General features: G+C 48.3%; 1 protein-coding gene across 1 annotated transcript in view; it reads left to right on the top strand.

Moving 5' to 3' along the window:
• IGDCC4 (immunoglobulin superfamily DCC subclass member 4) overlaps nt 1–27,405 on the top strand; it is an 88,053-nt gene that overhangs the window by 46,773 nt on the left and 13,875 nt on the right. Inside the window, exons 5-17 of the mRNA XM_053988744.1 lie at nt 11,465–11,599; nt 14,094–14,249; nt 14,777–15,187; nt 15,893–16,057; nt 17,051–17,188; nt 18,607–18,780; nt 19,364–19,597; nt 23,873–23,980; nt 24,268–24,451; nt 25,075–25,202; nt 25,409–25,579; nt 26,085–26,222; nt 26,724–26,829. Of these exons, the coding sequence (XP_053844719.1) occupies nt 11,465–11,599; nt 14,094–14,249; nt 14,777–15,187; nt 15,893–16,057; nt 17,051–17,188; nt 18,607–18,780; nt 19,364–19,597; nt 23,873–23,980; nt 24,268–24,451; nt 25,075–25,202; nt 25,409–25,579; nt 26,085–26,222; nt 26,724–26,829 (2,248 nt within the window). The remainder of the gene's footprint in view (nt 1–11,464; nt 11,600–14,093; nt 14,250–14,776; nt 15,188–15,892; nt 16,058–17,050; nt 17,189–18,606; nt 18,781–19,363; nt 19,598–23,872; nt 23,981–24,267; nt 24,452–25,074; nt 25,203–25,408; nt 25,580–26,084; nt 26,223–26,723; nt 26,830–27,405) is intronic.

Here is a 27,405-nt window from a genome sequence, read left to right as displayed (position 1 = left end):
GTGCTGTTACCACAAGTGGATTTTCAGTCCCTGCATGTGCGAATGACGTGCTGGATGCTGGCTTGGCACTCAGCCTGAGCCCTGGCCACGTGCTCTGCCCCCCTCGCGGCTTCCAACACAGGTACTGGGCAGCCAGGGGACAGGGAACTTTGGATTTGGGTCAGTGCTGCTCTGGGCTGACCTCCCTGACCGCAGCTGGGCATTGATCCTGTGTGTGCTGCCAGCGACAGTGAAGGGCAGCATTAACCAGAGTGGAGGGATTGTCCCACCTGGATTAGGGTGGCCTTTCTCCAGCAGGAACCCATTGCAGGGACAGCAGGGCCCTGTGTGGTTGTGGGAGCAGAGCTATATGCAACTGTGTCTGGGCATGGCACACTTCTTCTGGGAGGCATGAGTTGTGGGAATGTGTAGGGAGAGAAAGTGTAGGATGGGATAACACAGTTGCATTTTTGCTGTGAGTTGTTGGCATAATAAGAATCAGTGATGCATCACCTCTGGAGAAGGAGGGATCCCAGTTCCAGCCTGCAATTGCCATGTTCCTGTTCCCTGTGCCAGACACAGAACTGTCACTTTTCCCTCTCTCCTTTTAGCATCCTTCTGTTTTCCTTTGCCCTCTGGTCTCTCACTTCACTAGCAGTTAAGCAGGGAACCGCTCTCCACTTGACTTCCCAAAAGCTCAGCCATGAGGACTCTGTTTACGAGTGTTTCTCAGCTCTGGTTTCCTGGGAAGCAGGTATCTGAAGCTGTTTGCATAATGCGTCTGATGGATTCTGTAAAATGCTGTTGCTCCTGCCTGTGGCAGAAGGTGCTAAGCAAGCCATGGCAAGTGTGAATTCAGAGGATGGCAAGATCAAGGAGGAGGTACACAACACTTCTTGCTTAATAAATAGAACTTCAAAGCTAGAAGTGACCTTCTCCCTAACAAGCTGTAAACTTTAACTCCATCTCACTTTACTGAGCCTTGTCATTGCTGGTGGGTTTTAAGCATGCGTGGAACAGGATTGAGCCCATTGATATTGGGTGAAACTTGTGAAAAGCTGGTGCAGACGTGTGTCAGGCACTCACCCAACCACCCAGCTCTGCTTGGCTGAGGTTCCTACAGGGCCAAGATGCATCACACCCCTTCCATCGCCGAGGGAAAGCTGCTCATAGCTCCAGTGTCAGCAGCCTGCTCTGGGAGCCCAAGGGGAGTTCCAGCTCAGCTGTCTGTGAAGTTCCATGGGGCTATGATGTGCCACACTCCTGACAGCTCCAGCAGCCCGCAGTGACAGAGGGTTTGATACAAAATGCAGAGCCCTCACCTCCCATTAAGCACAACAGCTAAGCCCGGGGATGGCACCGAAGTGAGTGGCAACAGAGGTGTCAAGGATAATAGAGCAGAACAAGGGATGTACAGCTGGGAATAGGTGAGCTGTTTCCAGGTCCTAAGGGGAAACTGGTCTAATCCACATGCAGTGGTAGCTGTGCACGATGTTAGAGCTGTCAGATGTCGCCAGGCTCATGTGTTACTCTGCCTTCAGCTCCTGCAGACGAGGGATGTCTGGATTCAGGCGTGATTTGTGGTCCTCTGGTGTTCTCCACATGCATCTCTTACTAATTCAGGTCTGCTGCACTTTTGAGGCTTCCTGAAATAACAGCTGGTGTTTGGTAAGGCTTGGACTGAAGCAGGGTTTAAGCAGTAGGCTCCATTCAGTTCTCCTCAGAGTCCCTTGGTGGTGGTGCAGTCCTGTGGTGCATCAGCACATCTGCACTACAGGGATCACACCTAGTCTGTCCTGGAGGGTGTGGGACAGGCTATGCCTGCGTGGGGAGGCTGGAAGGGAGCTAGGAATAGAGACCATAATTAGGTCAGCAGCTTGCAGTGGGCTGTGGGACAGGAAGGTTGATGTGGTTGGACTCCTGATGACACTAGTTAATTATTAATCATTGGTGTTACAGCTGTGCCTCAGCAGCTCTCTGAGGTTGAGGGCTGGTGGTGCCCTCCGGCACTGACAGCGTCCAGCAGCTGGAGTGAGGATGTTGCAAGTGTCTGGAGGCATAGCAAAGCTCATAGTGGTATCTAATCCCATTACTTTTGACACGGGACAGACATGTCCTTGTCTCCAAGACCCACCAGTACCTACAGGGGTGCTGAGGAACAGGAATAGGAGGAGTGGGCCTGGGTCATAGGGGAGGCTGAGTCAGGACCAGAGCTGGGCTGCTCTGAGCCTTCACTTGGATAGCTTGGATGCTAGGAATCTCTCAGAACACAGCTGGGAGTTTGTCTTCAGTATCAGAGATGCTCTTGCCCATCTCTGTTTCTGGTGCAGCTGGGGGCAATGCCAAGTGGATTGTGGACAAGAATGAAGAGCAGGAAGAGAGAGGAAGGATGGGATAAGGAGGGGCAGGTGGTGTTATCAAGCACTGTCTTAATGCACAGCTTTACATCAGAGTTCTCTGTGGCACCCAGCAAGTGTCCAGCCAAAGGGCTTTGACAGAATCTCTGGATATCAGCGATGCTCTTTCCCCATGGAAATCCAGCTTTTCTCCAGACTTTCCTAGAAAAACAGATTTGCATTGTCCTGAGTGAATGCAGATGCATCCATCTGCTTTTAGTTCTCTCCCTTCCAAATTGGCAATCTCAGTTTGTTGCCAGACTGTGTTACTGTGGGCTCCCAGCGTGTTGTGTGTTCACATTGTCACTTGTGGGAAGCATTCTGTGTACCTGGCATCAGGGAGACCCCTCTGCAAGATCCCTTCCCAAAACATTCTTCTTTTCAAAGCTGCTCGGGACAGTGGATGACTGCTCTGGCAGAGAGAATGGGGCAGAGCAGGAGCCGTGGTCACAGAGGAAGCAGGTTGTGCCCTCCTGCACGGTCCAGGACCTCCAGCTTCATCCCTCTCTGCTGTTGCTGGATGTGCCTGAATCGCAGATGGATCTGATACTACAAATAAATCTGAATTGCAAATAGATCTGATTAAATAGGTGTCAGCCCCTGGGAAACATCAGCCTCAGAGCACAAGGAGGAAGTGACTGGAGTGAAATGGCTCCAGTCACTGAGGCAAGGTGAGTAAGGAGGAGTTACAGGGTGACTTGTGAGCCAAAATGGTATTCTGTTGACCATGTCTCTCTGTCGTTTTTCTGCAAGAGGTAAAAAAAAAATAGGCCTTACAGCTTTTTTTTTTTCTTGGAGGTTTCTCATATATCATTCTGGAAGATGGTGTGCTGCCCTAGGATAATGACAAGGAGAGCTGGTGTAATGATGGCTAAAAAGGCATGAGGATGTTCCCACTGAACGCCAGAGGCTGGCAAGCTTATGTCCCCAGGGCCATCTCATGTTTACTGATTTGGGAGGTGTTTATATTTAAATTATGGATATTGTGGCTTTTGTTAATGGTCTTGTGATGCTCTCTGGCTATTACTTTTGCACCTTCACTTCTGTGAATAGCTGTGTTGTGAACTGTGAGCAGATGGAGTCCCAGAGACACTGAGAGATGTACCCAGAGCAGCACAGTGAGTCGGTGACAGAGACCATGGGAGACTTTTTGAGCCACTGGACCGGAAGCTGGGACATCATCCTGACTGGTTGTCAGCCATGGGACATTCCTGGTGTACCGTGGAAGTTCCAGTTGCAGTGGTGACTTTACAAAACAGCCTCTTGCAACCCTTTTTTTTCTAGTCCCTGGGTTTGGCAGCTGCATGGGAATGGCTGGAGCTTGCAGTGCTTTAAGGGCTCAGCTTGAGCAACATAAGCTGTCTGGGTCTTAGGGTTAGGGCAGGGAGGCTGCTCTGTTCTCCACACAAAAACTCTGAGGTATCTTTGCTCATTTCTTCCCTTCTCCTTGTTGGCCTCTCACCTGATCTAGAGGCTCAACTCCCTCTGTACACCGAGTAACTTTCTTATAGGGAATTTGTTTGCACAAAAGTCTGTGAAAATGTGCCAAGACAGACTTACTAATCAGCAGTTACTATCTAAAATGATGACACTGTCAGTGCTGCTCCAGCACAGCCATTCTGTTAGGTCTCAGCATCCACTGTGCCCTGACCTGGGGTTTCCTATTGCCTCTGCCACATTCCAGCTGTATTGGCTGCTGCTTCTGCCTCCCAGAAACTCTCTGTGATGTATCTTCAGGCTTCTGAGGATTGAGGTGCCTGAAGGCCTGAGGTGTCCAACCCTTTGGCCTGTGGCAGAAGCCAGAAGAGCCCCATTCCTCAGAGCTCTGTGCAGTGGGGCCGCCTGGCCACAGCTGCCGGCACAGCCCCTCCTGTTTATTTTGCCTGGCTCCGGCTCGGAGCGGTGCAAATGGAGGCGCTTCCAAGCGCTCTGGGGAAGCGAGCAGGAATGCGTCGTGCAGTCTGGCTGGCTCCCGTCCCTTTTGGCGTGATGAGGAGCAGTTCCAAATGCGTGTACGCAAACAGAGAGCCAATGTTGACAGCTTTACAAGAGCTGGAGTGGTGGGCAAAGCACACTCCGACTGCTTTGCAGCAGAGCTAAATGTACCTTGGACATACAAAACTCCACAGCCTGAAGGATCAAGGATTTGGGGAGAGGGAGAAGAGCCCCCCTAAAAATCCAAGGCAATTTCTGGAAACCTGCCACTCTTCCTGGGCTTCTGGTTACAGAGAGTTCAGGGTGTCAGCTTGTGGCTGAGCTAGTACATTAATGGATTTAATTTCTGAGCTGAAATCTGTCAGCTGTATAAAGAAGTTGAGAGGAATGAAAGAGGACTGCCTGATGGCCCCTTTGCCTGTCTGGACTGGGATCCATGTGCTCCCAGGGCTTCCAGACACAGACATGGAACTGGGGAAAATGTTGGACAGTCTGTTTCTCAAGCCAAATGAGAAGCTGTTCCTAGAGCAGCTTCTCCTGCCACACTCTGTGGAGACACCCCAGAAGCTGTGGCAGGTGGTGCTCTGAGGAGTACATCCAGGTAGTAAATGGACACTCCTCATCCAAACTAATTAATCTCTCTGCATCTTTTTTTTAATCAGAGAAGTGTATTTAATCTGTTAAATTCTCTGTTTTTCACGTATATGCAAACAGCAGAGGAGCAGATTTTGTAATGTGTAGGTTGGACCATATATTTTAGGATCTATTTGTTGACTTATTTGTTGGGGGATTTTGGGATTGTAGTTTGTGATACAAGTGCTGTGTATGGAGGTCTTTTAATAGCACAAAAAAAAAAAAAGATTGAACTTCTCTGTTTTAATCCCCCAGAATTCTTTGTGGGATTAAAACATCTTTGTTTCTTTGTGTGCTGCTTTAAAGATGACAGGATATGTCACTGCTCTGCTGCAGCACCATCTTAGTAAGAAGGAAGCGAGACTCCAAAGAGAGACATTCCAAAACATGGAGATAAATTCTTCCCTGTTCAGCTTTTCAGTTCAATATTTGCATTGACAGATGCATAATTGCTTACAAAATGTTTGGAAGACATGAGGTAAAAAGACAATACAAAACTGATTTATTGAGCTCATCTGTATTGTTGGGCAGAAATAACCTGTTACTCCAATACACTGAGCCATGGGAGCCAAGTACCTTTTCAGCCTCCCTTCCTGCATGCCTTGTGTGCTGACCCAGACACTCCACAGGTGCCTGGGAAGTGAAAGGAAAGGAACATTTCTGAGCACTGGTGCTGACATATTTAGTGGGACAACCTCTGCAGTCCCACTACCAAAGCACTGTCCGTGCTGTGGTTTCTGCTGAGGCACACACCTAAAAGATCCTGCAAGGCCTGGGGACCAAAGGCTGCAGAGGAGGAGTTCTGAGAGCACTAAAGTTGGGGAATTGAGTCCATAATCTTGTAACCAAAAGTCATCCCATCCTTCAGTGTCAGGAAAACTTGGATCCGAACTGCCACAGGCACTGATGCAGCAAAGGTGGGAGAAAAACCCCAAAAAGTAAACGGTAAGTTTCAGAAAGGATATGTGCTTGCATTTGGGGATAAGAGGAGACAGTTTTTGACTTAAGACACTTGGGAATGCCTGATTTAGGGTATTAAAAGGGCACCACTCACCTTCTCTAGTCACTTATGAAAACTCCCTTGTGCCAGTTCCTTTTGCTTTCCTGTTCACAAAGCTGTGCATTGCCATTTTCAGGTGAGAACAGTCAGAAAAGAAGAAATGCCTATTTGCTAAACGTGCTCAGGTGTGAGATCTGACATTGTTTATATTGCCCCAAAAGCAAATATTCCGTGTGTTTGGATACAACTGGGCAAGAGTCTTGCCTAGAGATTTTACATGCTAGTTATCCTGTCCTGAAGTAGAAATAAATTACAGATAAATTTCCATGGCAGTGTAAAGGGAGGAGAAAGGCAGGTCTGGCAGATGTTTTTCTCTTGCACAGTTGCTGTCAGCTTCTTCCCTAACAGTCCAGGAGGTCTGTGAGTTATCCAGGAAGGGAGAGAGCTGGGGAGTGGGAGTAGGACATGCTCTGCAAACACAGTGCCCACATTTTTGAAGGTGTGTGCTTTGCAATGGGTAATTTGCTCCTTTATTGTCTGCAGAATAACAGCAGTGACAGCATTGACTTTCTCTAATGAACAGCTGCTCAGTGCTAGGATCTATTCCCGGAGGAGGCTCGCAGGGATGAATAAGGTTTCATGCTCCTCCTCCAGAGAGGGTGAGAAAGTTCGCAGAACAGAAGATTGTTGCTTGATTGTCAGAGATCTCCAAATCTTGACCTGCTGACAGCTGAGAGCTGAATGTGTCGCCATGCAAGTCATGTTTAACCTTTCGGCACTTTAGCCAAGGCAGGGTGTTCGTGGAATTGGGAGAGAGGTGTTAGTTCCCATCCAAGAAGTCATCCTCTTGTCACTGCAAATGACCATTACAAATTGGCTGAACAAAAAGCATTTTCCTCCTGTTGCACTGCCTGAATTCTTTGCTGATATTCTGCACTAACAAGAGCAGGGAGGCGAGAGAGGCTCGCTCTTGAATTATGGATGCATTAGAGGCAGAGCCAAGTTATGAACTCTTGGAGATGGAAATCACTGTTAGATATTATAACTCAAGCCATAAGCTCAAATAAACATTTTGAGCTTTGTCCCAGTCAGCTCCCCTTGGTGCCTCCCTTGACATCCCTGCTCAGAGTTCACCTTCACTGTGAAATGAACAATTGGAGTGTGCTGAGGTGTGTCTGGCCTCACAGGTTCCCTGTGCTCCCCTCCCCACCCCCTTTTCGATTTATAACACACATCATCATAAATGCTTTGTTATATTTCCTCTGTGCCTGCCTTGAACCCAGCTCCAGGCACTGAGGGTTGCCTGTGAGAGCAGTGGTACAACAAAGTGGAGTACCCAGGTTTGGCCTGACTCCCCTGTCTCATGACAGGAAAGCAGAAAAACACATAAACTGAGAAGTCCTCTGTAGTGAGCCATTTGGAAACAGTAAACTGCAGGCAATATTTTGAAATATTTTTGCAGCTGATCAGTAAGTCTGGGCTCTTGGTCTGTAGTAGCACCTTTGCTGTCTCCCTGTGCAGGGGTTAACGAACTGTGCAGGAAGAGAGCTGCCTTCTCAAACTCCTTCAGTGCCCTGAGAATTTCCCTCAGTTCTTTGCACTACTCACAGTGATCCCAGAGCCATTCCTGGCACCCCATATGTGAAAAGAGAGTAAAATTGATCCATCTGATGCAGAAGGGCAGAAAGTCCACAAAGGCCTCAGTGATGGAGAGTTTTGATGTGAATCCATGGGTTGTACCTTGGGCTCTGCAAAGCTTTTGCCTGGAGCAGCTCTGCTGCTTGGAGAGACAAAACAAAGCTGGCAGAGGGGGAGAAATCTCAAAGCCCAAGTTTTAAATAGCAGCTCTGTGAAAGCTTTTAATGCCCCAGAGCAGCCAGCATGGCGCAGGTGCATTCAGTGACCTGTTTTGTTCAGGCAGTGAAAGATGTCTTGGAAACTGCAGCTCTTTTTTCCCTTTTGTTCTGACAATATTCCCTCTTGACCTGAAATTGTCTTAATGGCAGTGGAGACAAAAAGCCTCATGTTGGTTTTACTCTTCGATGTGTGTTGGAATCCCCTGTGTGGAACTTTCCCTGGTTAGCTGAGTACTGTTCTTGGGAACTCCTCATTGAAACACAGTTTGTAGGGGTGAACTTGCGATCCATTGTATCCAACCAGCCTAGAGAGGTGGCAAGGGGAAAATGCTCCAGAGGGGCTCAGTTTGAAGATAAACTTGACTTGTGGACTTACTCTCAGACACCCACAATGGAATACAAAGCTGGAAAGAAATGTGTTAGTGTGTGCCAGAAGTGTAAGGGGCATTCATCCATGCACACACCAAGGAATGCACTGAGAAAGCAAGCAGAACTGTTTATGTTTGTAATATAATTTTCAGTAATAATCAGATATGGGGCCTGGACTAATAAATTTTCCCAATAGTTCTTTAAGGCTGAAACTAAAGTAAAGCCCCTCTCCTAGTGACTGGCAGCACTACCAGGCAGCTGTCAGGGACCAAGTGATACAGGACAAGTGCCTTCAGGTGAACCTGTAAAGTGCCTTTGCCAGTCAACACCTGGGGCCATGTACCTGATGGAACAGATGAGTGTTTAAGGCAGGTTTGAGTAGCTTTTTCTCTGCTCTAAGCTTGGTAGAGAAAGCTGCTTGGAAATCTGGCAGGGAATACATTACCATCTGGCTGGTGTTACTTTTTTTTTTTACTCTAGATTTATTTTTTTCCCCAGTAGTGCAAAAAAAGACAGCTTTTTGCACACAGACATGCCTCAGCCATGTCCTGCCCAGCAGGTACGTGGCAGCCGGTGGTGTTGGGTAAAGAATCTCACTCCCAGGGTAGGCTGGATGTCCTACCATGGATATTCCTGCTCCCAGGATATTTGGTGTCAGCTGCTGCCCTGCTCCTTTTCATCAGGAGCTGCCGTGGCCCTGCAGGGAGGGATTGGTGTCCAGAGTGGGCAGATTGGGCCCGCTGAGCCCTGTGCAGGGTGAGCTGAGCCTGAGCCTAGCCTGTGTGGAGATGTGTGACCATATCCAGCCCTGCTAAGCACAGAGCAGCTCCTCACCTGGCTCCTTTGCACCACTTTCCACTTTCCCCAGCTCACTCATTACAACTTACTGGGTTCTCCACTGTCTTTCCAGCACTGTGGCCTTCCCTGGAATGGCTGCTGTAAAACCCTTTGCCTTTGTTTCTGATGCTCTTTCATGTGTTTCCTTCCAAATCCTGGCTGGAAAGCTCCTTCTCCTTGTTCTTTCTCTGACGTTGCCTCATCCCTATGTGCTGTATGGGGCAGAGACCTTCTATTAACAATGTGTAGAGCAGCCTCACCCATCAAACTGGGCCTCACTGAAGTCCGTGTGCTCAGTTCTTGTGCAGGACTAATGCTTTCTTGTGGATTTTAGTGCTTTGTTGAACTAGAGCTGGAGTTAAAAGAAAGCTGCTGTTGCACAGAGCCTTGAGTTTCTCGGATCCTTGAGTTTATGTACCTGGGGTGGAAGCTCTCGTGCCAGTTTTTGCATTAAGCCCATTTTCTCTCTCAGTAGTTCAGAGCAACCAGGATTTTGATCTGATTGTCAGTGAGTTCTCAGAATCCATATCTGCTGAGTTTTCTTCCTGTCCCTGTGCTGTCCCTCAAGTTGTCCTGCTGCAGCCAGGTGTGCTGGCTGTGAGGCTGAAGGTGTCCGTGGATGTGGAAGATGGCAGCAGCAATGGACGTGATGGAGCAAAGCCCTGGCCAGCCCAGAAGGAGACTGGGTTTGCCTGTCCACAGCAACCCTCTGTGTAGGGTACTCATTCTGCTGGAAGGAGGACAGCTGGCTTGGCTGTTTCTGCCCCAGGGCAGCTCCTCCTGCTGGTGTTTGCCCAGGGCTGAGATTGCAGGTCAGCGTGGTCTGGCCACTGCCCCAGGTCAGGCACTGTGGGCGCTCCTCGGTCTCTGCTTCCATCTGCTGGACAAGCACTGGCTCCTGCTCACTCCCGGTTTCCTTTGATGCCTCAGGGATTCTGCTGGCTCCTTTTGACTGTGCTCAGTAATTCTAGAGATGGAAATCCCTTTCACGCACGTATGGACTGCGAGAACATTTCAGCGTGGAACCAATGCTTTGGCAAGACTGCCCTGCTTAGACTGTCTGGCACCGAGCCTGGGGCTGGGCTGAGCACAGCACATTCAGTGCAGCCCTGTGTGGCCTCCTGCCATGCAGGCAACTCTGCCTGCGAGGCTGAAGCTCCACTGGTTTATATCCCCGAGGAATTCAGATATGAGTGAATTGTTTGGATGCTGTGTGAATGGCCAGTGAGGGTCTCCAGAAATGACCAAAGCAGGTGCTAGAGGACAGCATGTAAAGAAACTGGGCAGGGAGGACATGGTGCTTTCCTTGGACATCTCCTTCAGCATCTGACAATCAGAATCCCAGTCAAAGTATCCCAGTCAGGAACCGTTTGGGCTGCAGACTGTAATGAGACCATATTTAACAGTCCTGGTAAATGTGTCCTTTTTGAGCTTGTCTGAATCTCTTGGGTTTTAAACTCTGCAGCATCTTGATACACTGAGTTCAGAAGGGTCCTGCTTTTATTTGTTTGAGACCTGCTGCCGATAACTTGCATTGCATGCCTAAGTGTTACTGGTACTACGTGACTCCTCTACAATTATTTCTCCCTTCATGAGGACAGCAACAAAAGTGTCCCCCAGAGTTAGAGGTATTTGAGAGAGCTGGAGGAACTGGTGAGGGTCATGAACGCTCTGGTCTGCTCGAGAGTGCTCCGATTGTTTTCATCTGACAACAGAAATTTGGCCGCTGCAAAGGCATTTCCTTAACCTTCCCTTAACCTCTGCTCAGCAGTGGGCAGACACAGGCAGAAGGTTCATTTCAAGCAGAATATCCCCATCCCATTCTCAAGGCATTGTGCAATGCAGCCTGGAGACCTTCCTGTAAACCTTGCTTGATTTAAGTGTTGGCTCTTGGTCTGTGCACGTACAAGCTACACAGCACTGTCTCCTCCAGATGTGGGATGATTGATCAGTTTTTGTGCTGTCAGGTGAAGGCCAGGACACAGCCATGACCTCTCTGCGTTGCAGTTTACAGTCCAGCATCTGGCTATTAGAATTTCTTTAGCCAAGTGACTGGATTCTTTCTGAGCTGCTCCAGTGCCTTGCCAGAGGGTGAGTGTTGGTGTTGCTCCGTTTGAGGACAGCGGTGTCTTGTTTCATCTAATGAACAAACATCCATGTAGCAACAGTTCATGAAGGTGTTGGGTTGAAATTCTACTTGTTTTCCATGTGAAAATCCTGTTATTAGGACCCTCATGATTAGAGTAAATTTTGCTGGGCAGATTGTTTGTTTCTTCAGTAAAAATTCTGTAGTCATATAAAAGCAAGACCTGTTTTTCTCCCCCAGCTGGGCCTGAGCCATTTTCACACGTGAGACTGCCCAGGGAAGCACAGCTAGGGAGCCAGGACTCTACATGCTCTTTTTTTCTGGGAACTTTGCATCTTGGAAGGACAGACTTTTCTTAAACTTTTGACATTAGGTTCCCAGCCAGCAGGAGGAGATGTCACCATCGTTGCTGCTCCAGAGAACACCACAGTGGTGGCCGGGGAGAGTGTGGTGATGGAGTGTATGGCAGCTGCTGATCCCACCCCCTTTGTCTCCTGGATACGACAAGGTGAGTATGAGGGACAGGACTGCATTTCTGTTGTCCATCCTGTGGATGCTACAGTCTAAAAATCTATTAAGAGTGGAAAAATCTGGGACAGGAGGGGTGCTTGTAGCGTCGATACCTAATGACACAGGCGGTGTCCTTGCTAAAGTGAAATTATTAATTAAATCTTGAAGGTTACAAAGCACACAATTCAATTTATAGTTGTTTGACCTGTGCCTGGACGCCTTTTGATCTAAATTAGTCTTTCTCATGTGACCTAGAGCAGTAAAGGTCATGAGATGGGGTCAGGTGCCACTCCTCCCCAGGCTCCACTGGGCATTCTGTGGAATCTGCCATTGCACTGGAGAAATAGCTTGTATTATCTTGCAGCATTATCTAAAATGATGACTTGATAAGATCTGTTAATCCTTGGAGTGACTGAGACTGTTAATGGGAGGTTTTTGTTGAATGGAAGGATCGAGGAGCTGTTTAGGTCTCATCAGAGGTGTATGAATGAGCTGGGCTGGCAGATGCTACCCAGGGCTGATAGCCAAAGTCATAAGTTGGATGCCAGTGTCACTTCACTGAGAGTCACATCCATCAGATGTGTTTCAAAGGCTCTGACTGAATACATTCTCAGCTAAGAGGTTGATTCTCCCCTAGAAAAGGCTCTCAGTCATTTTCATAAATCCAGGTCACCATTTAAGACTCCTCTCCCCTGTAACCATTTATTGTGGTTGGTTTTCAGCCCAGATTTGTCCACAGGCAGTGATTTTAGCATATAAAAATATTTACTCTTTCCCACAAAAAAGGAGCAAAAAAAAAACCTCAGAGGATACCACTTCAGAAATCAAGTAAGTAAGTCTTAAATGTTATGGCAGAAATGTTTCTAGTTTATCCCATGCACTTTACAATTACAAATGCTCAGCATTCCCATGCTAGATCACTCTATGCTTTACTGAGAGCTGCTGATGCCCATGGTAACATAGATAATATTAGAGTTAATTATCATTATGAGAGTTTTTCATAAGGAAGGAAGACAAGGATGGAGATGGAAGGATTGGTGAATCAGTTCTTTCCATGCTTTATTTTCAAGTGTTTGCTTGGTCCCAGTCTCCTTCCTTGGGTGGACTCTTCAATTTAAAAGGATGAAGTAACAGTGCAAGTCATCCTGAGTTACACAAGTTTATTTCCAAGCCTTCATTGAGGAGCAGGCTGGGTTACTGGACCATCAGTCATGTGGGGAATACCGAGGATATACCTCCAGGTTGCCAATTTGGGTCTTGCCAGCCTTGGTGGTGTCAGCTAATTGCTACCATCTGGAGTCAGTTTTCCAACCAACCGCTCCAGTGCAAATGGGATGTGCAGATTGTGTGCTGAGTGTGCAGCCACTGAAGTGTGAGGCCATCTGAAGACCCCCAAAATGCAGGGAGAGGGCAGAGGATCTGCTCTCAGACAGATTCCCCGCTGATAGTGCTAAGTCAGTGCAGCTGTTCACAGTGGAGGTGGGGAGTTTGTTCTGTGTGAGCTCCAGGCTCAGCTGAAGCTGGACAGGTAAAGGTAGGCAGCACTGAAGAGGTGCTTCTGCAAGTGGAGAGGGACAAGGTGTGCTGGTGCACAGGTACTGCACAAATTGCCTGGTTCTCCCAGTCTGTAAACTTGTGCCAGACCTCCCATCCAAGTCTTTCCTCAGCTTGTCCCCAGCTCTTGGCTTTGTCTCCCACACACTCTCAGAGGTACCAATGCCATATCCCTGAGTTACTCACCTCAGAGTGGTGCTGAGAATATGCAGTGCCCAGCAACAGCCTCTGCCCTGTCTGTGATGCTGAGGAGCCCAGGGCTACTTGAAATTGTAGAAGGACATCTTGGCTTCTGGCCAGTGATACGGAGCTGCCCTTTCCTCCTTCCCTACTCAGAAGTGCTGAGCACCCAGCCTGGAGAATGGGGAGAAGGCAGCTCATGGCCCATGTCTCTGACATAAACACCAGAGTCCCAGGGAGTACCAGGTGTCTTTCTGACACCTCACAGCCAAGCTGTGAACAAGGAGTGGATCAGGAAGCTCATTAAATTTGGGTTCACATTAAGGACACAGAGGAGGAGGAGAAGCCTCTGAGTTGTCAGTGATTCAACAGTCTTGCTGACATTGCATGAATGAGTGCCTGTGCTCATGATAGGGGTCAGCAGGCAGATCCAGCAGCTTTTCCAAACCGTGTGTTAGCACAGCTTTCCCTTGAATGTGCTATTCCTAGGGCTCTCATTGCAGGCACACCCTAGGTATCAGAGACTGTTTTGATCCAAACCAGAACTTTTGGATTATTACAGGCTAAAGTAAACCTTGAGGCAATGTTGGCTTGAGCTGGCTGTCGAGCACTGAGGAGTGTCCCAGCAGGAATCTTGTCTGTGCTGGGGTTTGGGGGGGTCTCTCCACTCCCCAGCTGTGATCCTGGCATTGCTTACAAGCCCTCATAAAGGGCAGCCTAGGGCTCCCTCCCACATTTGTGCACATTTCTTCCTGCAGATGGGAAGTCCATTTCCACAGATGTGATTGTGCTGGGCAGGACAAATCTCCTCATTCCTTCCAGCCAGCCCCATCACTCCGGGGTGTACGTCTGCCGAGCCAACAAACCCCAAACCCGGCAGTTCGTTACCGCCGCAGCTGAGCTCCGCATCCTCGGTGAGTAGAGCAGGCAAATTCTCGGGTACAAATGCTGGCCAGCTTGCTGTGGGTTGCATGAATCAACATCTAGGAGATCCCCAAGGGTTTGTGGCCTTTGTGGCCCATGCTGGGTAAAATGGGAGCCAGGTTAGAGCCAGGAAGCCTGAGCTGGGATTGCTCTCAGTGGGAGTGTCACCTCTTTAATTTGGGGTTTAGTTCCTGGTATTTACTGAACCGTTTTATGCCTTATTCTTTTTCTCCAGGGTTCCCCCTTGGAAATCTCTATCAGCAATTAACTTTCAGTATCCTGGAAGCCAGCAGGGAGAGCAGCCTAGGATCAGGGAATGCAGCACATGATTGATACAGAATTTATTTTTCCTTTTGGACACAGTCTAAATTAAGCCTCTAGAGTCTGCCTGGCAAATCCCATCTTGTAAGCAAAGCTGCTACTGAATAAAACATAGCACCGAGTGGGGAGGAGAAGGGATTTGCTTTGCTATCTTTTCCTCCTCCTTCCTGCATTAATTTTTCCTCTCTCCTCCCAGCTACTCCCAGCATCTCCCAGGCTCCTGAAACCATCTCCCGCACCCGAGCCAGCACGGCCAGGTTTGTGTGCAAGGCAGAGGGAGAGCCAGCCCCCACCATCCACTGGCTGAAGAACGGGGAGCCCATTCTCTCCAACGGGCGCGTGAAGGTGCAGAGCAGCGGCACCCTCGTCATCAACCAGATCGGCCTGGAGGACGCTGGCTACTACCAGTGTGTGGCTGAGAACAGCCTGGGCATGGCCTGTGCCACCGCCAAGCTCTCGGTGATCGTGCGGGAGGGTTTGCCCAGCGCTCCCAAGAAGGTCTCGGCCGTGTCCCTCTCCAGCACCACAGTCCTCGTGTCCTGGGAGCGGCCGGAGCACAACAGCGAGCAGATCATCGGCTTCTCCTTGCACTACCAGCGGGCTGTGGGTAGGTGTCACCTCCCTAGGCAGCACAGCTCTGTCAAGAAGGCACAGGTTGACCTTCTTCCCCAGCTCGTGACAAGTGTGAGGCAATTCCCTTTTCATTTCAGGTAAAGGAATTTTCTCCTGGAGTCAGTATCAGACAGTGACAGTGCCTGTGCATTAGCCAACATATTCTAACTTCTTGATTGGCAGTAGTGTGTCCACATAGCTGAGTTGTCTGGATTCTGTGGGACCAGGCAATGCTGATTTTATACATGATGATTTTGTATGCAAAGAGTGCGATTGCTAACAGTGATATCAACCAGCTGCATCATGTACAGGGGCAATCAATAAATTATCCACACCCAGAATCTGAAGTGCGGCACTGGCTCTCTTGGGGTCTGTGTTCCCAAACAGCCAACAAGCCAATGCTCTTGCTGAACTGTTGCCAGAGCTCTTCTGAAAATTAAACTCGTAACTGCAGCTGCTTCAGCATGGATTAAGGAGTTTGAGTCTAAATGGAGACATTAATGTTGAGGCCCAAAAAACATTGGAGTTTCTGCCCAAAAAACTCACATAAGAGATGAGGCTGTGCAGGTGCTGGGGAAACTGGAAAACATACAGTGATTTTTGAAGTGGATTTAGTCTGTTGACCTTGTGAATTAAGTGATTTTTTCAGGAGTGTCTTGGCAGTTCACTGACCTGCTGATCAGTGTTTCCTTGGCTCTAGGAACAGATAATGTGGAATACCAGTTTGCTGTCAATAACGACACAACTGAGCTGCAAGTCAAGGATCTGGAACCAAACACCAACTATGTCTTCTATGTGGTTGCATATTCCCAGCTCGGAGCCAGCCGGACATCCTCTTCCATCGTTGTCCAGACCCTGGAGGATGGTGCGTTGAATTAGATGGGTACTGGTGCCTAGGAAATGTTCTTGACCTGGTTCATGGTGAGCACTGAATGTGCTACAGAGAGTGGTAGCAGCTCCTGGAAACCTAAACCTGCACCCTGGTCTCATCATCAGCTTGGGTGATGAAGGATATGAAAATACCCTGGCTGATGGTGGAGCCCATGAGGATCCTTTGGGAACTGCAGGCAGCTCCTAAGGGCTTTCACCTAACCCATGTGACATTGCTCTAAGCTTCACTCTGGATTTCAACTCATAAGAAACATCTATTGCAATTTGTAGGGGTGGGAGGAGCCTTGAGGTCAGACCCCTTAAGAGCCAGTAGTTTGTGTTGATTTTACCATTTATCACATAGCATTTTGTGAGCAGTAAAGGCAGAGTGCCAGAAGCACAGCTGCCCAACGGGAGGCCATGCACAGCTTTCAACAGGCTGCAGGACAGAGGCAAGCAGAGATGGTTTTGGCAGACCTCGTGTGCATTATGTGCTTTTAATACTCCTGACATGGTGACCTGCATGGTCCCATGTGTGTGTCTGAAGCCTGAAAGGCTGAGTTGAAAACATGAAACCTGCTTGCAGCCCAGAGCTGTGGCTCTTAAGGGAATGAGGATTCCCAGGCTGCAGTTTGGATCTATGAGCCATTTGGTTTTGTGTCTCCTTCGTGCTCCACAGTACAGCACAAGCTGAGAGCTGGTGTGTGCCACCCTGCCCAGTTTGCCTTGGACACGGGTCCCTGGGAGCAGTGTGGCTGGGGCCAGCAGGCTCTGGTCAGCCTGGAAGTCAGACCTGGAGCAGTCAAGCATCTCCTCTCCCAGACACCCCTGAAGGGCTGTGGTGTGTTGGTTCCTGCAGGACAGACACCAAATCACCAGTGGCTGTGGTAGAGCCAAGGCAGTGGCCTCCAACCAGCTCAGAGAGCTGGCACAGAAGTGTTGAGGTGTTGCTCTGGTCTTTGCTGACTTCTCTTGGTTGTTTACCCAGTTCCCAGTGCAGCCCCTCAGCTGTCCCTGTCGAGCATGACTCCTGGTGACATCCGTGTGACGTGGCTGCCTCCTCCTCCCGAGCTGAGTAACGGCAAGATAACCAAGTACAAGATCGACTACTGCACCCTCAAGGAAGGTGAGGGAAACACCATTTGGGGGTTGTGTTGACTGCTCCAGTGGTATTAACAGCCTGTGATGTGAAGGGCAGGTGGTGCAAAGCTGAAAACAGGGACCCATTTACCCAAGGGAGGAGAACCCTTTCATAGCCTGGCTCTGTCTGGTGGTTATGGCAGTGCTACTTCACACCACCTTACTGTGTGGCTGTGGAGGAGCTGTGTCCTCAAGAGAATGGCCTGACCCATGTTTGTGGTGTCCCAGAAATGTCTGCATGAGTAGCCCTTCACTGCCATCTGCACTGTGTTTTGGGGAAAAAGCTTTATGCTGCTTGGGGAAGGTGAGTAAATGCTTTCAATTTCCTTAAAATGAAGTCTAATCAAAGTGATCCTTGTGAAAAAAAAACCCTAAATATCCTGTCCAGGTTGTGTTGCTCTATTACCGAGTTTTATCTGATTTTATTTACATTGTCAGGCACACTAAGCAGGGTTCAACAGGGATGGTAACATTTACGTCTGCTGGATGTGGCTGTTCCAATTCCACATGTGCTTGCTTTGCAAATCCTTCTGGGTATTTGCTCTTAAAACTGTCAAAGCTCTGCAGCTTCTCACTTCCCAGGGTCATGATTCTTCCTGAGAGAAGGATGGCGAGTGTGATGAGGTGCTGGACATGTTCCCATGTATTTGAACTGGCTTAGTAGTCTGTGCTGTAACTCCTGGCTCTGGTTCTTTTGCCTTGAGCCTGCACATGGCTCAGTGGCACCATAAAACCTTGGAAACACTTGCAATCCAGGGATCACACTCAGCAGTACACTGTTGCATAGCAGAGACAGTGCTCCTGGCCGAGTTAACACCAAGGGAAGTTGAAATCAAGACCTCTGTGTACTCTAAACATGAATCTTCAGCAAAACCAGTTAGCTGATACTGTGAAAATCCCAGGCTACTCTCAGTTTAAATTTCCTGTTACCTCCCTTATGAACTTGGGTGGGCTGAAGAGGGAGCAGTAAAACCTCTGTCTGGTGTGGATGAGGGTGTGAATTTTGCGGAAAGCAGGGCTGCTGGACAGTTCTGGTTCAGATTAAGGTGAGGGTTTAAATACAGCAGCGAGAAGCATTGGAACATGCCATCAGCTCCCATTAGCTGTGCTCATGTTCCACCATCACATCATCAGAGCAAGGTTTCTGACAGCTCCCTCTGGGCAGGCTCTGTGGTGCTAAAGGCAGGCTGCAATTTGGAATGTAATGAAGGGAGTTGTCAGTCAGAATATCAGCTCTGCCCAGCCTTACAGTTTTTTTTTCTGGTGGCATAAAACTGCTCTGGGCAAAACCAAGCCAGACCAGGGTGTGCAGACCACGAGGGGGTAACGAGGCTTGTGGCTGTTCAGCTGTACTTCCCTTTGGCTGGGAAATCCCTGTTTTCAGTGGTGTCTCCTTGGTTCCAGCAGATCAGGTCACCTCCATCGAAGTGGGTGGAAATGAGACCCAGATCACCCTGTACTCACTCCATCCCAACAAAGTGTACAAAGTTCGGATCGCAGCCAGCACCAGTGTGGGATATGGGGCCCCTTCCGAGTGGACCCAGCATCGGACTCCTGACAGAGACAACCAGACACATGGTAGGAGGCTGGGGAATGTCTGGGATTTGGGACAGGGTGTGGGGAACTTCAGGCATTTTCAGAGACACTTGCTTTCCTTTGGGAATTACAGCCATTGGTTTTGGTCAGACCAAAATGCTCACCTTTACCTTGCTGCTGAGCAGCCCCTGTGCATCTCACTGCTTGCCTGAACAGTGGGGCTTTGCACCCTCCATGTGCAGCTGTGAAACTTCTTAAAAAAAAAAAAAAGAAAACAAACAGAACTCCTGATCCCAATGTTATGACATTTGGGAGTGAATAGACCATCTTGCCAAACAGAGCCAAGACCATGCCAGACTCCAGAAGTGGTTAAAGATGGTGATATCTTAGAATGCACTAAGAAACCCCCACAGTGGCTTTGTGACATCGTTGTTTCCTGTATCACCCAGCTGGGAAAGTCAGTGGTAGAGTGTGACTGTCCCACTCTCCACTGTCAGGGAGTGGAGACATCCCACTCACTTTTCCTCACACTCTTCCCTCACTACTGAGGACCAGGAGAATTCAGTAGACCAGGGAAATGGAGACATGTTGCTAATTTTTTTCTCTTGTCTTCATCTTCTTCCAGTTCCATTTGCCCCAACAGAATTAAAAGTCCGAGCGAAGATGGAGTCACTCCTGATAACGTGGCAGCCCCCAGCAAACCATGCCCAGATATCTGGCTACAAGCTCTACTACAGAGAGGTGGGCCCAGAGGAGTCCAGTGATGAGAGCCCTTTGGATGGTGCTGAAGATGAGAGCTGGGATGTAGGACCCATAAAACTAAAGAAGAAAGTGAAGCAGTACGAGCTGACTCGACTAGGTTAGCTGTCTGCATCTTCCTGGCACTTGGTGTGGAAACCCAGGGCCTGTCTCTTGCACTTTGTAGCATCCTAGGATGCTCCCGAGTTGTTTGCATGACTGGAGATACATAGGGCCAGGACCATCTGAGGTGTTTTAAGATCATCCAAAATCCTTTCTGGAGTGGGGCTCTTGAGGCTTGGATTGAGCAGAGTTTAAAGCACAGAAATTTCTAATGCAAATTTAGCAGGGATTTTAACCAAGTTACCAATATACTTTGTATATGCTAATAAGTGGTTCTTAATTAATTAGTGTTTTTATTGTGTCACTATAAAGAGTGCCAAGATTGAAATCTCCAGTCAGGACAATTATCTCTCCTTCCCTGTCTGTTTCTAAGGAGCTCCATAATTGCATGCTGTTTGAAATCTCTCTGTATTAAAATGCAGAGATGGGATAAATCACAGCATACTAATTTTAGCCCAGTATTCTCCTTCACCTCCCACTAAGGGAAGAGGGATGGAAGAGTGAGTGTCCATGACTGGAGAAGATCTGAGCAGCAGTGAGACCTGCCTGCTGGGCTCACTGTGCTTGGCATTTCCCACCAGGGGGTGTGTTCCTAACATCTGATTGTATTAATTAATTGATTTAGCTGTTGATACAGGATGGAGAGAGGAGAGAGTCATGGCAGATGCATCCTTGAAAGAGGCTTCCTGCTTCCTAGAGTTCTTCCATCCCCCACTTCATGCTTCACCCTGTTACTGCCCAGTGAGTGTGGACTGTAGGGTGCATGTCTGTTCTGCTGGTTCATCTTACAATTGTAGCATATATATTATGCACAGTGTAAAGGTCAGGCTGTAGCACCTGGAAGGACTGTTTGTGCCATCTCTAAGTGGAGTTCCCAGCTCTGTCACAGCCATCTTGCCATTGAGAATGTTAACAGTGATGAGTTTCTCTGAAGAATTTAGGTCTGTAATTACTGCCCAGAGGAAACCACATGTGAACATCATCACGTGCTGCTCCAACCACTGGCAAGTCAGTCGGTGCAGGGGCTGGGAGTGGGCTGAATTGGTTCCAAATGCTCTGGCACGATGATGCTGAGAAGGCTGCTTGTTCTTCTGTAATTACTTCCTTGAATTTGGGCATCCGTCAAGCCCTGATGGTTTCCGTATGATTTGGCGGCTGTGTATCGGCTATCGCTGTGTCAGGAGCGCAGGCTCGCGTTTCTCCCAGCCCAGGACGTTCCCTCTGCTCCCCTTGTGCTGTTGAATGATGTGCTCCTGCACACGTACAGTAAAGGAAGGGTCAGGAATCTGGCTGTGCTGAGGAAGGGAGGGGCTCTGCACATGAAACAAGGAGGGGTGGTTGGGATTTCGAAGGGTTTCGTTTTGTGGCGCAGAACTGCCCTGTACCAGTACTTAGGGCTGCAGCTTGCAGACAGAGCAGGTAGTGATCTCAGGAAGGGCTGGCAGCCCTAATGTAATCTGGGCTGATGGGGAATTAGCTGGGGGGATTCCCCAGATCAGGGATATCTGCCTGGAAAGCACAGCACTGGAAACCTCTCCTAAGAGCCCTCTATAAAAGCAAATACCCAACACTGTCTCTTGTGATTATCTTCAGGAGTCATTGAGTCCAACTGCCTGGGTACCTCAGTGTTGACCAAAAATGAAAGCAAATTCTGTCCAAATGTCTTTTAGATACTGACAGGCTTGAGACACCGACCACTGCTCTAGGAAACCTGTTCTGGTGTTTGAAGTGGTGTCAGGAAATCCCAGGTTGGGCACTGGGCATACCAGGCTGAGCTCAGATGTGTGTTTCGTGTCAGTGCAGACAAGGTCTAGAGTGGTCACTACATGTCCCTTGGCTCCACAGCTCCATAGTGTCACTGAAGCCAGCGCTCTGCCCCTTGCCTTGATTTGAGGTGTGGTTTGAAAGAGAAGACTTCTCCCATCTCATGCTAATCTCTGGAGCAAACCGTGTCTCCTTAGAATGGTATCACTAACGGTACCATGTGTCTTGTCTGAGAGGTGTGTGCTGAAGTCCTGTGAGAGAGGTGGGCAGCTCGTCAAGAGCACACAGGAAATCCAGCAATTTCATCAGTCCACAAAATCAGAAGGAAGCTTTCCTGAATCACCAGGAGGGATTTTCTCTGAGAAATTCTTAGTGACTTCCATCAATGTTGTAGCACTTACTCCCTGTACTGAGGTGCAACTACCAGGGCCATAATTTATGTGAAAAATAAATGGTAGGGATCTGATCCTGTCTTCCACATTCCCATGAAGGAAGATTGCATTCCTTTGGAAGTAGCTCTCTGGAAATCAGGGTGTTTTCCCACTTAAAGGAAAGTATGGCTTCTGGCACTTGGCCAATATGAGCACCTTGAAATGCTGAGTGAAGCAACATATTTAGCATATTGGATATATTATGCAGCCATCCAGATTAGTGATTTAAAATGATCTGGACTAGATTATTCTGCTTATATTTAATGTATGATGGAATGCAGTGAAATACATCTGTTTTCATGCTGTCTACCAGCTTCTTGACAGCTTGATAGAGTTTTATGTCTGCCTGTTCTAAGAGCTTGAACATCTGGGCCTGTGTATAAAAATTGAAGCCAATCCTCTAACTGAGAAATCCAAAATACCCCTATTTTCAGGATGTAAGGTGCTTGATCTTGCAGTCGAGCTCCCCTGGCGTCATGTGTGAGCAGCTGCTGTATTGATCCTGCCCAGGAATGGAGACAGAGGACTTGTCCTTTCCTTCACTCCATTCTCCAACATGAGCTGCCCACAGCTGCCTCACATCTGTGAGCTTTTCCTCATCATTTTGGATTGCACTGTCCATGATGTGCTCATATCCCAGTGAAGCCCAGCCCAAGGCTCAGCCAGAAGGAGAGTGTGGTGCTGGCAAGAAATGGCCTGGGGGTTCTTTGTGCCACTGAGCCTGTGGTCCCAGCCCTTTGGAGGTTGAGTGCTCTTTGGCCTTATCCCCCTTGTGTGGGTTTAAAACATTTTTCTGTTGCTGGAGAGTGTGGAAATGCAGATCAGGCTGTCTTGGAGGCAGACAAAACTCTGTTTGCTTTTGGGATTCTTTGGGGGAGAAAAATGTGGCTGAACTGTTTTTATATTCTGAGCGCGAGCGTGTGTTGTGGAGCAGAGAAAGCCTTTGGTAATTGGTACCATCAGCCTTTGGGAGTGTAATCAGGGCAGTAATAATAAAATTGGCATCAATAAGAAAGGTTTCATTCTGCTTACGTTGTCTGGCAAAGAGAGCAGTGATCTGTGAGGGCAGGGAATGAAGAGGCATGTCCCAAATTAACAAACTTCATCAATGTGCTGCAGCCAAGGCAACAAAAGGCAGTGTGGACTGTTCTGGCTGAGCTCCTGAAGGGGCTGGCTGCTGCAGGGAATGTCTTTGAGAACTTTTTATCTCCCAAGTTGTTTCTTTGATTAAACATCTCCATTAAAAATGAAGAAGCTGATGAAGGGAAGAGGGAAGTGGTTTTTGGAGCAGGGCAGCACTGCTTGGAGACAGAACGCCCTGTCCTGCAGCTCAGTTTGAGATTCCCCACAGTGTGAGGCTCTCTGATGGGAAGAGCATGCAATGAGGACCCTCGGGTTTTTGGTGTGGGTTTTCTGTGCATTGTTGCTTTTCTAATTGCAAATTGGGAAGCTCTACTGTGAAGGCAAAATAGACACCATGCAACAAAGGCTGCCAGTGACTTAACAGGGCATTTGAGGTCTTGCTGGAAGGAAGATCCTCACAGCAGTGAATAAATCAGAAAGGACTTCAGAAACAGGAGGTGCATTTTGGGGGAGGAGAGAATGTTGTCACTCCTCAGGAATAAACAGTGCAGTGCAGTCACTTTCATGGTGGAGAGAGGAGTCAGCCTGTGTAGGTTTCTTCAGTAGCTTGTAAGAGAGGAAGATCTAGAGATCCTGAGTAGATTGCTAGAGGCCAGGACACTGGTCAACCCTTGAGGGCTGGGGCAAGTCCATTTCCTGCTGATAATTTCTGTCAAAAGCAAGGGGAGAACCAAAAAGCAGCTGTGCTGAAACACACACCAGCTGTGAGACAGTGTTTGTGTGTGGGAAGCCTGTAAGTGGAAGGGGGACTCCTTGCTGTAATTTAGGTATTAGGTGATACTAACTTAGGTATAAGGTAAGAAAAATGTATTTATTATGTTCAAGCTACTTTCTTGGATGGTGAGAAAAGCTGGCAGGATCAAAGAAAATGTGTCTGACTAGGGAGGGTTAGTGACAAAAACAACCCAAGGCAAACCCTGATTGATTTTTTCCAGCTCCTGGGAAGCTGTACGAGGTGAAGCTGGTGGCATTCAATAAGCACGAAGATGGGTACGCAGCGGTTTGGAAGGGCAAAACAGAAAAGGCACCTGCAACAGCAGTAGGTGAGGAATGCCCTTCAGTTGTGGTATCTCTTCTGCTTGGCACATGGCTTCAGAGGAAGGCTGGAGGGATTACAGAGGCTGGACTTCAAAAAGGACAATTACCAAAATAGGGAAGGTCATTGCATAAGGGAACTTTCTTTTACAGTCATTGCAAAATGCATTGGAGCAATTGGGATGGAGAGAAAGGAGCAAAATATCCCCCTTCTCATTAGAGTTGTTCTCCCACTGGGTGTGAGTGGCATTACTGTCATGTACACCTCCACATCTCTTTTTGTGCTGCACCATAGATCCCCCTGTGCAGAAGGGGCCTCCTCTGCCTCCAGTCCAAGTCTATGCAGAGTCCAACAGCTCAACTTCCATCTGGCTCCGCTGGAAGAAACCTGACTTCACAACAGTCAAAATTGTCAACTATACCGTGCGTTTCAGCCCCTGGGGCCTGAAAAACGCCTCTCTTGTGACGTACTACACCAGGTAAAGAGGGTTCATCTGCCATGTGTTGTTCATGTGACACAGGGCAGGAGGAAGTTGCATGGAATTTCCAGAATTTAGCAAAATGCTGGGTGTTCCATATGCTGGGAATATCTGCCATGGTCACAGATAATGTTCAGGACTGCTGAGATGTTGCAGTGGGACTTGTCTTGACTTGAATACCAAGGAATCATTTACTGGTCTCTGCATCTTTTTTACTGTGGTTGGACCTTACTCACTTGTTAACAGCATGGCTGGGTGCAATTATGCATTCATGATTTGTGAGATGGTACTCACAAGTTTGGTCTATAAATTGCTAGAGTTTAAGCAGTTTTATAATTTGGGGTTGTATTTTACATCTGAATACTTGTGCCCATTTTTAGCCTCTAACCAGGCTGTTTTTCACTTTTCCCTGCAAGTACATCAGAAATGGTCCTGGAGACTGGGAACTGTTTTGCTCTGTCCCTGGGAGCTGAGTGTTCTTGCATTCACATGGCTGCAAGAGATGGAAAATCAAATACTGTCAGAGTTAGGATAATCTCTTAGAGTGTTCCTGGTGAGGTGTCAAGGTGACATGGGAGAACCTTTAGGTGTTCACGGCCTTGTGCTGTGTCCTCTCTCTCCAGCTCGGATGAAGACATTCTCATTAGTGGGCTGAAGCCCTACACCAGGTATGAGTTTGCTGTGCAGTCCAACGGTGTTGGCATCGATGGGCCCTTTGGCAGCGTGGTGGAGCGCTTCACCCTGCCCGACCGTGAGTGTTTGTGGGAACCAAATCCTCATTTCTCCTGGCTTTCCTTGAGTCTCTATCAGATCCCTCCTAATGTGCCCCTGGGAGATGTGATCTCAGACCCCCTTGAAGCCCTGACAGCCTTGAGTCCATGCTGGGAGGCCCTCTGGGGATGAATGCTCTGCTCCTTTTCCTGCTGCTCAGGCTGGCTCTTAATTTGTCTCTGCCAGGGCCCTCCACTCCTCCGTCTGACCTGCGGCTGCACCCTCTCAACCCCTACGCTGTCCAGGTGCACTGGTGCCCACCTGTGGAGCCCAATGGCATCATTGTGGAGTACCTCATCCTGTACAACGCCAACAACACACAGCCAGATGACATGTGGACCTTGCTGACACGAGAAGGTGAGCCTCCTCCAGGTACTGTAATGCCCCACAGTCCTCCTGCCTCCTTTCCTCTCTCTGGAGCCTGGTTGCTCAGTCCTGCTTCCCTGATTCCTGCCTCACTTTGAATACAGATAAATATTCAAGAGCTCATCCTGGCAATTTTCTTGAAGCATATGCTGTACCTGGTCATAGCAGAGAGTCCAGGGACATGGCTACTGAGAGACATGAAATCATGTGTGTCTGGGGCTGAAATAGCTATTATCATCCAGGAAATAACCTACAGATGCAGCCTGGCAGCCAGCAATTCCTAGAAAAACGTGTGCCAGCAGCATCACGAGTAGTCTGTATTTTTGGATCTGTAAGCAGGAAGTTCCTTATTACTGAAGAGGTGTGTGAAATGTTCAAAAATGTCACAAAATCCCTCACTTCTGAGGGTCCAGAAATTCCACAACTGCTTTTCTGTAACCTCTGAATACTACTGAAACAGAACATTTTAAATCTCTTTTGATTTGCTTTTGGTCAGGAAACATCTTCAGCACTGAAGTGCATGGCCTGGAAAGTGATACCAGATACTTCTTCAAGATGGGAGCAAAGACAGTGGTGGGATCTGGTCCCTATTCCAACGTTAAGGATGTGCACACCCTCCGTGAGAAGCTGTCTGGTATGAATTCCTCCTTACCCCAGGGCAGGAAGGGAATTGCATGGCTGGAGACTGATTTGTCAGCAGTGACATTTCTGTTTGCCAAGCAATTGCCTGGTGTCACTGTGTAGGATGTGAGATAGGATTCTCTGCAGGGCAGTGCAGAGGATCACAGCAGAGCCCTCAACTCTGCTGTGCAGCTCCAGAACCCATCCCACAGCCAAACTTCGTCTCTTCCCCATCCTGGTTCCTCTGGAAGGGCACGTGCAACCTGCATCTTGCTGTATGACATTAATGAATATGCATAGATGCCAGTTTGCTTTAAGTTGCTCTAAATTGTCACTGCCAAGGAATTTTATTGGTTTATGTGTACAGAATCAGAACCACAGAACAGTTGGGTTAGAAGGGCCTTTTAAACCTGTTTGGTTTAGTACAGCTGGTGCTTCTCTGAACATGAGACACTTTGTACCCTCTTCCTGCTAGCAGTTGAAATGATGTGGCTGTCATTCCTTCCCCTCCTAGATGTCCTGGATATCCACTCTGTGACAGGGATCATCGTGGGGGTGTGCCTGGGGCTGCTCTGCATTCTCTTCTGCATGTGTGCCAGCTTCCGCAACAGCAAGCACAGGTGGGTGACACCTCAGGTGAAGGAGGCTGCTGTGGAAGGAGACAAAAACACTGTGAGCTGCATCCCCTGTTCAGATGGGCTGCATGGGATATGGTGTAGGGGATAGTTAATGCACAGCTTGGAACTGTGGATGTATAAGGAGTGTATTTAGTACAATCTTCTCACTGATTTATTTTTTCAGTACTTTCTCTTCAATTTGCATTCTTAGACTAGTAGAGTTTTTTTTCAGAGAAAGAAAAAGCCCCAAGAAAATGCAAGAACCAGTTTATTACCTGTGTGTGTTAACTTGGGTAGTATTTTGCTTCTCAGGTTGGACAACTCTAAGGATGTTTGGAAATGGTTTGTTAACTTCCATCTGAGAAAAATGACGAAAGACTTTGCAGTGAAGGATTTAAGGAGGATTGGATACAGCCCAAAGCCCTCTGCTATCCCAGGGATCTGGATCCAGCCACAAGCATTTGGAAAGACCATGAGCAGAAAACAGCTCAGTTGTTCAGAAGAGCTTTGAGCTCACAGCAGATCTCAGGGCTAGGAACAAACAGCTTCTGAAGTCCCATCCTAATGTGGCCACTAAAC

The sequence above is a fragment of the Vidua macroura genome, chromosome 12, assembly GCF_024509145.1.
Source record: "Vidua macroura isolate BioBank_ID:100142 chromosome 12, ASM2450914v1, whole genome shotgun sequence".
Classification (NCBI taxonomy): Eukaryota; Metazoa; Chordata; class Aves; order Passeriformes; family Viduidae; genus Vidua; species Vidua macroura.
The sequence above is the reverse complement of the archived record's forward strand: the minus strand, read 5'-3'. Positions and strand labels throughout refer to the sequence as shown.